This window comes from Schistosoma mansoni, chromosome 1 (assembly GCF_000237925.1).
Source record: "Schistosoma mansoni strain Puerto Rico chromosome 1, complete genome".
Taxonomy (NCBI): domain Eukaryota; kingdom Metazoa; phylum Platyhelminthes; class Trematoda; order Strigeidida; family Schistosomatidae; genus Schistosoma; species Schistosoma mansoni.
Window position 1 is genome coordinate 6,949,329 of NC_031495.1, and position 11,824 is coordinate 6,961,152.

Sequence of the window (11,824 nt, forward strand, 5' to 3'; positions counted from 1 at the left end):
TTTATCTGCTCATTTGTGGTTACCATATTATATACATTTGAGAAATTCTAATTTATCCGTAGGTATGTTTGCATGAAATAAGTCGGATATATTTCATACTTATAGGCACTGTCGAATCCAATAATTAATATCTCACAAGAGGCAATAATATTAACAAATTATCTGTCACCGAAAGAAGAGATATTTTCCTTTTGCATCATATCATTAGCAACAAAACAGAAATACATAGAAAAATGCTGGAAATAAACTAATACAAGCCCACGGCCTTCCAATGAGTAGTTTTGTGGACAACGCTTTATCTACGCTACTATCAGTATCTTTGAGAGTGTGTAGTGTTCAAGTTTGGTCCTGTCTAGGTACTCTTGACGGGAATTGTGAATATTGGATACGTATGGACAGTATATGGTCAATATCAACTGCATAATTGTCCATTGTTTATTGTTTTCAGTCCGAGACGTCGGTCAATTACATCCACTCATGTGTAGATACGCTTAACACTCATAATAAGTTCACCCCGTCTCGCATTTTACCCATTACCACTATTATTACTGTTAGTGAAACCTCATCTTACCTTATATTCTATCATCGCTCGTCCGCCTTTCTTACATTTCCGAGTGCTGAATTATTTCCTCCCTAGTTTTAAGTCAGTAAACTGATAATTTTTTGTCCCTGTCATCTGGTTCACTTTGATCTCTAATGCTAAGATCATAATACAGCCAAATTGGCGACTGCCCTATAAAAAAATAGCTAACGGCTCTAGAATCCTCAGTGTCCTAGAACAAAAGCATTATACCATGCATGTATATATTCCCTGTTACTTATTTTTTTCTGTACGTCTCACGGACTTTTGTTTGAAATTCGAAATATTCACACATGTCACTAATCTTTTGGTTGTAGGGGGGACACTTTATCCTCGGATAGATTCGCTAACCGATTTGGGATTTCGGTCAACTTGTACCTCTAAAGAACAAATTATCTTTAATAATGGCTGTTCAGTTATATCCAACTAAATTTTGCTCGGATGCACTTCGCAGATTTCTTTCAACTTCTCTTATTAGAAACAAGAAAGAAGGTTAGTTATTCCCGTATGAAAGCTGTTTATTCTGTAACCATTTAGTAAAATACGCAGTTAGTAAAAATGTCACAACGGTATGTTACCATGCTTTTTGTAAGTATACTGTTAAATAGGTTGAAGGAGTAATTGTCCCATCAGAACGCGAGGGAAAAGTTATATGTTTGGATAGTTTTGGTGACCCTAGAGATAGAGATCCGATTAGTCGATTGGGTTTAAATATTCGTCACACAGTAAGCTACTCTCTCGTCAACTAATTTTCTTCGTAGGATGTTCGAATATTATCACAGTTTCTAAGACCTGATGGAACTGTCCTTCCTAGGCATATTTCAGGTATAAGCTGTCGGTCACAAAGCCATTTGGAATTAATGATTGAACGCGCGAGGAAGGCTGGTAAGTTAATTTAAACCTATTGATAGCTTAAGATACTAATTTCTCATGCTGGTAACTTAAGTACTGAGAGATTATCCTTTCATATGTGATCATGAAGATATAATACTATGAAACATATTCCAGTGCATACAGTGTTACCTCAGTGGTCATTGCATTTGGTTTTCAATCATGACACAGAATCAAATCTAAAATAGTATGGGTGGTATCGATAGCTCTTACATTAACACTGTAGCTTGAGTTATATTAATTACACTTGTAAGTGGTAAATTCTGTTATTCTTTCCTGGAGTATTGGTATGACATCGTAATAATTCTCAATCATTAAACCCCAAAGAAGTGCAACGTAAAAGTACTTCACAAAACAACTAGTCAGTTTTCATCTTCAGATAGGTTCATTCTTTCGAGATTTGTCTATTTATTTAAACACAAACATTGCTACAAGGATGTACCGAATATATATGCGCCACACAAATTACTTGATTTGTGTGTGGGCTGTGATACTGCACGGGTGCCCGAACAGAGGCAGGTGATTTCCTTAGGGGAATACTTCCTGACCCTTCGACCTACAGGTTTAATCCACAAGGTTGTGGAGCAACGTTACGAGATGCAGTCCCATGGTAGACGGTGACCGACAATAGGCTCATACGCCATATGTTCCTTCAGGATCCTGGAGCCCATGTGCACCATTGGTTTGGGACTAGGGTTTCCCAAATCCCTTAGGTGGGTCCTCCGTGTTCACCAACCCCGTCAAAGAGCCAGACATTCGCTTTTCATCCTCTCAAACAACAGTAGTGAGTAGGACTTCCTTGGCAGTGGCTGTATATGTATGGCCATGTAAGAGCATTTCAAGAGAAAGAGAAGACTTCCCAACCTTGGCTGTGCCAGATCATTTAGGGACCGGCCACTGTATAGAATTCACAAACTTATTTCTTATTTGCATTAAGTAATACAAAGTGATCGCAGTAAAGTGGTATTTTGTTATTCCAGTTGGAATTTATTTCTTACCTACTATAGTTTTGGAATAGACTGTTAAAGAATTCCAAATATACAAGGTAAAATTAGTTTGGGTTAATAAAAGGACTCAGATATTACGTAGTACTATTGTAGACTACCATGTAGCTAAATAGGATTTCAGCTTATTAAGGTATTATTTATTTTATCATAAGAAATATCGCCTTCTAAATATTCTTGACCTCACTTAGGCTTACTACCTGTACAAATCAAACCAGATGGAAGTCACGTGTATGAAAGACGTGGTCGTCATCGATTCAACGTGTACTATGATAGTGAGATGATAGGTCTTCCGAGGGCCTCAAAAAAAGCAGTTAAGTATGTCCCTCCTGAGTAATGTAATAAAAATTTATTTGCATCAAAATTTTTTTATGTTCTGGTTTTGCAAAGTATTTTATTCAAGCGATGTTATCGTACTTTAATGTGTGCCGGATTTGTCTGAATTTCCCTCCTGGTTACCTTACTCTATAACTACTTTCTTTCATGGAAGTCTTCTATCATCTCTAGTCTTTGAGATTCACCTGATTTAACTGACTCACTAGCCTTTCGGTCCACCTGTAACTCATTAGTGTAGGGACTTAACTTTTGAAGAAATCACCATGATGTTGTTTGTTTGTTAGTTAATTCGAATAAAAAAACTAATATCGGCTCTATCCACTATCGATCAATCGCCTAACAGGCTTTACTGTCTCCAGGACATAGAATCCTAGTAACCTGTTGAAAAAACCTGATAAAATCTCTTTTCTCCATTCTTATATACTTACTACGACAGATGCAACTAAACCTGTAACATGAAATTCAGAACACAGCATATTATTCCAGGTATATAGATGATACTCTTATTTTTTGTGATGATATAAAAACTTGCTTCTCGTTTGTTCTGTCATTTCAATAATCTTATGCATTTTTCGATGGAATGTGAACAAGATAACCTACTCAATCTTCTAGATATGAGTGTAAGATGAGATGATGGAACTATTGAAAAAAGCATGTATCGAGAATGTGACTAGTGACCGCTCACTAATATCAGGTGACAAAAACCAATCAGAATGTCGATTTCTATGACTGTCTCTGGGCCAATCGATAACATGCCAACCAACTCTATTAGCCCTGATTCGGTGCTAAGCTCTCATTGTTCCTGGATTCGGTAGCTTCTCTCTCTGGCTTGCCAGTTGAGTCCAGAACAGTAATTAGCCTCCATTATACAAATACTATATTTCGAACGTACGTAGTTTATATACAGATATACCCGACCATACCACACCATAAAATGAAAAATAACAATTACACATGAACAAGCCAAAAGGTGGCTGTAATTAGAGGGGACTGAATAACAAGCTGGTAACAGATTAAGAATAGTAAATCATATAACGATAGTTAAAAGATCAAACGAAAGCTCATGATAAGAATAATATACATATACATCTAGTTACTTAATAGTTACACTAACAATATATGTATGATAATGATCTACAAATTAGTCCTGGAAGTTATCATTTTTTTGGTCTTCGTTAAATATAACAAGAAAGAAAACGTGTGTGGGACAATACTTGAACTTCTACAGTTTTTGTTTTGTCACAATGTCTAACTTGTATTACTACTGTTTTATGTGTTGATTGCTTGAACTATAAAGAAACCGTTTTTCCTTAGACTTTGATAAGTGATCCTGGCTAATTATACCTTATGGTTTCGCTATTAGTAAAACTCTTCACTAATGAGTTATTATTTTAGCCATGATGAATGAATATTTCACATAAATTAGCTTTGTTAAAGGTAACGAAGATTGTAATTGTTGATGAATTATATGTAAATGAAACCATAGGGTTTTTGTTAGTATACTGACCGGACACTTCCTCATTTGCTACCGAACGTTCAACGTTACTTCATATGAAACTGATCAGTTGATAAATTAAACCAGTATTGTAGAAATAAGACTACCGTTCATTCTCGTCTAAGTTTATCCTTTAGTTTTTCATTTTTGAGTTTTAATAATTGTGGCTGGGGATATCCTAAACTATAAACCTAATACATTGTGTTGTTATTCTTCTGCAATAACAACACCGTCTTCATTCAAAGATCAAGACAAAAGTATTTACAATCTACCTCGGTGATTTACAGTAAATCACAACCATAGATTTATTGGACCATAGTTTGCCGGTTTTTGAAGTTGTTTTCTGTACTCGAAGAATTTCATATAATCTTCTTAGTACTTCTCTGTACTACGTATTTCATTAATAAAGCACAGTATCTGGTGCAGTTATCGTTTAATTGTTCATCAGTGCCTGTTATCACTATATATTATGTGAAATTCTCGTATATATTCACTTCTAGATCGCGTTGTTCTTGAATCACGGACAAATGACCATTAGATTGTTCGTTGCTGCATAAATTAAATGTGCATTCCAGTGATTGAATGTGGATCGCCTGATAGTCTTACGTATTTTAGGTTATAAGTCTGTATTTTCTCCCTTTTGAGTAGAGTAAGGTAGGCTATATGTTAAACAATGTAAGATTAGTGATGGTTGGTTTTTAGTAAACTCAGCCTGATGACAATTGAAAGCAGTATAGACGAATTACATACATACAGTCGTGTGAACTCTGTTAGTCTAAACATTAATGTTCCGAATTTTGACTTACGTTACTGAAATATATCTAGTAGTTATGTTCCTATTGTTTGAGAATTCATATTGCTTTGTCAAACAGCAATTCTTTTCCAATTGGTTATCACAATATATATTTAAATATTCTCAGTATCACCAATCAGGTTTGTATATTCCATTATGTATATAGGTAGGTTTGGATAACAGATAACCAGCGATATAAGTAGTACTTTTTGAGAAATTATCTTGATTATACGATTATAATGTCTATCATCAAACTAGCTGGATCACTCAGTAATAAGGATCATCTGTGTTGATACCATTTATAGACTGGAAAACCAAACAAAACCAATGATGGAAAAAACATATTTTCCTGCTTAGAATAGTTAGATAAGTGACTGATATGTTATGATGGGTGGTGTCCAAGTCCTAATACTGGTACATAACATGCCACGCGCTAACGCCTCCTCACAAAAAACTGACTGCTTGAGCCAGAAGACAAAAGTGAGGGATAAAATATATTACATGCAGAAGTACTCATGTATATGTATACACGCCTACCCCTTAAAAAATCAATCCATTTCTCGGCTGTTGGCGTGCACTTGACTGTTAGGAAATCTCACGTTAACACCACGTGAACTCACTTGGCTAATGATTGGCTCTATATCACGGTCAATTCATATAATACAAAAGCATCTTGACTACCGTTTAATAGTAGTAATAATAACCGGTCAAATGACTGCTAATTTCAAATATCAGTTCTTTTTTATCCTTGTAGGCACTAATGATTCTACTTCGTTACCTACCAAAGACATTAGATGACTGGCAACATCGAGAAATAATAAAAGTTAGGAATATGAACCATTAAATGGTAACTTAGTCGTCTGAAGGCTAAGCGCTCATCGAGAGATCTTGAAATCTTGAGTCCGATCTCCGAATGAGTCTTGGATGCGTATTGATCTAGAGTTCCACACTAAGACGAATCAGCCTTCCAGTGCTTCCTGTGTTTCGAAAATGTAGCTAAGGTCCTCTGTGATGTAAACTTAAAATGGCTGTTGACTTTCGTATCCTCATTTTCTTATTTACAGTATTAACTTTTCTGTATCATCAACTTGACACTTAGCTCAGGAAGCACATCTCTAAATGGTATTCACTTGAGCTAGAAATCTCCATTACTGGTTATATAAACTCCACTTTCTTACAGTATATAGGAGAATGTTTCTTTAATAACATCAAAGCAATAATTAGGGCGAAATAATATAAATTAATTTTAATATTTTCACAGCTGCTTACAGCCGTATTCGTATTAAGGAGTAACATTACGATATAATATAGAGTAGTAGACACTGATAATTTACAGAATTAGAAAAACAAAGATTATAAGTATTAACTTTATGTGCTAATAAATAAGTTGAAGTCGTTTAAATATGGAATTCGGAAGTCGGAGGGTGAGGTAGTAATTATAACAAGTCTGGGAACTGATAAGATTCATTACGCATAATTATTAAAGAATTTATATAAGTTTAAAGAATTAGATAAATAAAAAGCAGATGAATGAAGGGGTGATTTTAGCGTACACGAACTAGTTAGTGTACCTGGTGTTACATAACGAAGTAAACGCAATGATAAAAGAGTAATGACAGTAATAATAATTAGTATGTGAGGGGTGGTGGAGATAGTAAGATCTTCATAGTTTGACTTACGAACTGTTCTTAGCTAGACTATCATTGGAAAATAGGAGGCACTGGACAACTGTTTCGTTTTCGTATGGGACATAAACACTGTCGGATCCCGGGTCAGTTGTCTAGAGGTTATGTTTTCGTGCGCGCTAGATCCAGTGTTATGGGTTTTATCCCCGATGCTGGTTGTGGATGCACACTTCTGAGGACGAAAGGGCCACCCGGTGCTTCGAGATTTTACACAGTTGTCTAGCTAAGATTGGTCTTTAACTTAAACCATGAAATTAAAAATTACTGAAGATTTTAATCAAATTATGAATTAATCAATGTAATGATTGTTATGTCCTTATGGACTGTTAATAATCACATGATACGATCGCCAATTAGAACACCGAATTATTGACCAGACCAATGACGCATAAACCAGCATGAGCAACGTAGAGTTAACTGTGAGTTCTTATTGGTCCACCGAGATAGTAGCTTCTCGCCTAACCCAGCGGGCTCGGTCCAGAACACCAATATCAGCCCCCGCCATATGAACCATGTATTTCAAACAAACCAGATTATATCATTATATATATAATAGCAATCCATAAATAGATCCTAGCAGTTACTATTTACTTATTCTTCGCCCTGATATAACAATAATAAGTTGATTACCGTTTCTTTCTGGATGCAAACCTGATCTAAATCTTAATTGCTACTACTTCAATACAACGAAGAATAGCTATGTTACTTTGTTTGTCGTTAATTTCAAATAATTGGTAACCATCAATTAAATTCTGAAAACACTTCGCTACTACTTTAATGAATCCTTACTTATGTTATATTTTTCCCAATTAGTTAATAAAATGTATTTTCGCCTGATTGGTTTTTTAGGATTGTTAAACGTTGAGCAAACTGAGTTACTCCTAAGATAAATAAACACTACGGAAACTTGCTGTTAGAAAAGATAGGTTTGATAAATTAGGGACAAGAAAAATCGACGGACCTAAAGTGTCTATTTAATCCCGACGAGTATACGCGATTTTCTGGAATTTTTATGAACCATACCTTCCATAGGGGACGTAGTGACATTCTTATAATATTTGCTGAAAATTAATATAGGAGTAAATATCTTACTTTTTTTATAATTATTTGCATAACTGTGCAAGTATAGAAGTTTGCTTTTCTATCCTTCAAAAATGATTTAATAGGAATGACTCCACACTACTGAGTAGTCCCTTACTAGTTGTCATATGCTTCCCTGTTTTCAGTGGTACCCCAACTAATATCGGTTTGTGATAAATTCAAACTATCAATATTCTCGAAAAGCCTTAATCACAAAATTCCAAGTGTAAAAAGCAATTATTGGGTTTAACACAAACTGATTTTGTAAACGCAACATCAAATTTCATTTTGTAGTAGTTACAAAAAACTATCAATCAACAAGTCAGTATTTCGTCACTAATCGAATCAATACAACATTGCATGTCTTAATGTTAGAAGGCTGGTGACGTCCATAAGGAATTTAATATGTAAATTAGTTTATTATGGTCTGTATTAAATATGTTACAGTATAGCGAATGATAATAAGTAAAAAAAATACAATCTGATCATTGGATATGAAGCTGATAACGTAACAAAAAACATTCAACAACTTATATTAGGATTTCCCTTTGTATATAGATTTTAATATTCTGAGAAATAATCATACCACCTAGGTCATGGTACATTATATATTTGTTTACATTACCTTAGAACACAAAGAAAGGCATGAAATATCAAAAAGTATGATTATGGTCAGAAGTCAAAAACTTGCGGAATTGATACTTTAGAAATCACAGCACAGTTTTGTGTAAAGTTGTAAATATCTGGATGATAATATTTCTGTAACCTAAAAAACTATCTTAATGATCGCATGCAAGAAAATTAGCGGAGTTTTAGAAGCTTGACGCTCAGGTCACTTGATAAATAATATTGTTTGTAGATAGACCCAATATTAGATATTAGGAAGGACGGCGGATAAATAAAAGATCCGGGGAAAATACACTCAATGTACGTGTTTTACAAAGTTTGTACTAATGCTGCCTATATATGTTATAAATAGTTCACTATTAATCCGCTTTGGAGAATATAACACCAAAACAAAATTCATAGGATAGAGAAATAAGTCCTTTTGATTAGTGGTATACTTAATTGTAGTTTGTATACTGTATGTTTGTTTAGTTTATTAACGCTTTAAAGTACGTGACTGTGTAGTTTATTCAGAAGTCAATTCATGTATTGGTTCTTATAAATATGCTTTTGAAAGCAAATGAAGAGCATATTTACTAAAATTACACAACTCAACGAAGGCGGCATCAAAAGTGCTTGTTTCACTTCAGTTATGCTGATGAAAATTTATGGTGTTCGTACCTTCTAGTAGTCGCTCTGCACATTATCCTTTGTCTTATTCGAATTAACAGTACGGTACACTCCCAAACTCGTCCATTGTTCTCCTTGGTGTACGTGTTGGTCTACTGTTGACTGACTATCAAAGTGCGTATTGGACAGTCCTGGGGATCACTAGTTAGTTTACCACATTCAATTCTACATTCCACAAAATTATTCTTATTTCCGTTAGTAGTTGGAAACATCTGATTTGACGATGAAATTAGAACTACATTAAACCTAATTGACCAAATAAATCATATATTAAGTGTTATGACGCGTGGTGTCCGAGACTGACACTGGTAAACAAACATCCAACTAGCTGTTAAGAGAGAACACTAAGGGTGAAGAAGTGAGTTTATTGGGTTAAGCTAATTTACATGCAAAAACGTCCATATATATATATGTCTACTCCTTAAAAAACAAAACTATTTCTTGATCAAGAATGAAGGGAAATGTTTGCGACAAAACACATAGCTACACTCTTGGTTGCTATTCTGTTGAACTTGAAGCACATTACGAGCTTTAACTGTCCGTCTCCTTATTTGTTTGTCGCTATTCAGAATTGCATGGGTTAACCTGGTGAGCTGTCCACGTGTTCGTTAAATTTAGGACCTCTATTCACCACTCATATGAGAGTAAATGCTTACTATTTGGTGACACTGCTTTAAGTACGTACAAGTCCTCATAACGGAACAGCTACTTATCAAGTGTCATAAACAATTAACTGAGAAGATTATCAGTATACTTCCCCATATGACCACGATAAACACAAAGATAACGATTACGGAAAATAATTTATTGATGCACAGTCACTTCTGGTCAAGTAAGGACAACATATGATGTGCAATAACAAGTCTACAAACTGTATATACAACTACGAAGACATATGATTTACAGCGATCCTGTCACGTCTCCACAAATTCCTATATTCGAAGCAATGTTTGGTAACATCGTAAACCACAGACTGTACGAATATAAGCACTCTAGAAACTGGGAACTTACCTGGTTACTCGCGATTCTTAAGTAACAATTGTCCACTTTTCTTTCGACTTTTATTGTGCCTGGGATTGTTACCTGCTACTTTTTGATATTTATGATGTGATTCCACTTGCTCACAACTGCTGAAATGAATTTTAGTGGGAAATCCAATTTCAGAATACCTTCTTGGTCCACAGTCCTGTCTCAACGTACTACATACTTTAATTCGCGTGCCGTACCCTTGAAATATAATTATACACACCTACTTACCAATGGGCAACTGGGCTTTTATAGTTTTCCCATCTCCAGGTGTGATATGCTTGCCGATTCGTTCCCTAACACTTTTTGTTACTTCACCTACTGGTGATTGTAACAGTACTGACTTCATATTTTCTTTATCTTCTGAGGATATTCTTCTAGTCCATGGATCACAGACCATCCAAAAGTCACTACAAGGATGATTGTGGAACATCTTGAATGATTTTATGACATATTCTCCGAGTTCCAAAGTTACACGAAATGTTGATTGACAATTCAGGAACTTGGACCTAAAATGTCACGTATAACTTAAAGTTCTAACGGTTTTTTCTTCAGTCCTAAACCTTGTGGTTTACGCTTATGACCAAACGTACACTGAAACACCACAAACATATATTTAAATTTTACGTCCTTCATAACTTTACTTTCAGCATGAATGTAATGGGTATGAGTAGTCTAAAAATGGATAACATGATTCTTCTCTTACATGTTGGAATTCACTTAACGCACTTTCGAATTCAGCCCAGCTTCCGAAATGCCTGCTGAGTACTAAACGTTGAAATGCATCGCTTAGGTCGACTCCCATGTCTCTTAAACATGAAACACCACAAACAGGACTGAGCTAGTATAAAACAAAAACAATTAATCATTGCAATCATACTTTGTTAACGGCAGACGGTTTGACTAAAATTCAAAGTGGATGATAAAAGTTTAAAACACCGATAATTTTACACTTAATAATTTATATGAAATAGTAAATTATACAAAGTTCAAGTATCTGGAAATGCTGTACGTTAGTTCCTGGGTCTAATCATATATTTAACAAAGCCCAAACCACCAGCACTCGGCTAAAAACACAAATTTTAGGAAACTTTTAGTGAATATCTTGGTAATATCCAACAAAAAATCTAAGATTCACACAGGTCTGGAGCTTTTACCCAGAATTTAACCAAATCCCGTTAAGCTGGGAATTCCTCCTTCAATATTGACGCACACCGGCAAAATGCCATAAATCACCGATACACAATCCCAAGATTTTTAAGTATGTACGGTTTCGTCCTAGGTTGAGTATTAAAAAGAGAATCCTCACTGATTTCACGAACATCCCGAACTTTTTCACACCAAATCCACATATATATACAAATGAAGGGATTTTTACCTGGAATATTTCATAATCAGGACATAAAGCACTTTTTCTAATAGTCTGTCAGAATAAAGGCTTAGCAGTTTACTACTTACTGCAGTGAAAATCAGCTTGTGACAGTTCACGCATACGATCCCGATGAAATGGAGGCTTTAAGGATGGATACTGGTAGCGGTTCACCAAGCTATCCTAAAATCAACATTTTTATGGTAAAATTACCTTTAGACGGGTAGGTTGTGTCAGCATTTAAATGTATACTTGCAATATCGGATTCT

At 35.0% G+C, this 11,824-nt stretch overlaps 1 protein-coding gene across 1 annotated transcript; it reads left to right on the plus strand.

The window, feature by feature from the left end:
* The first annotated feature begins 334 nt into the window (after positions 1-334).
* Positions 335-2,835, plus strand: Smp_003700 (hypothetical protein). The gene is made up of 6 exons (XM_018793106.1): positions 335-405; positions 898-1,072; positions 1,118-1,149; positions 1,189-1,305; positions 1,342-1,465; positions 2,667-2,835. The coding sequence occupies exons 2-6, from the start codon at positions 985-987 to the stop codon at positions 2,810-2,812; spliced, it is 507 nt and encodes a 168-aa protein (XP_018647652.1). The 5' UTR covers positions 335-405; positions 898-984; the 3' UTR covers positions 2,813-2,835.
* The last annotated feature ends 8,989 nt before the right edge of the window (positions 2,836-11,824 follow it).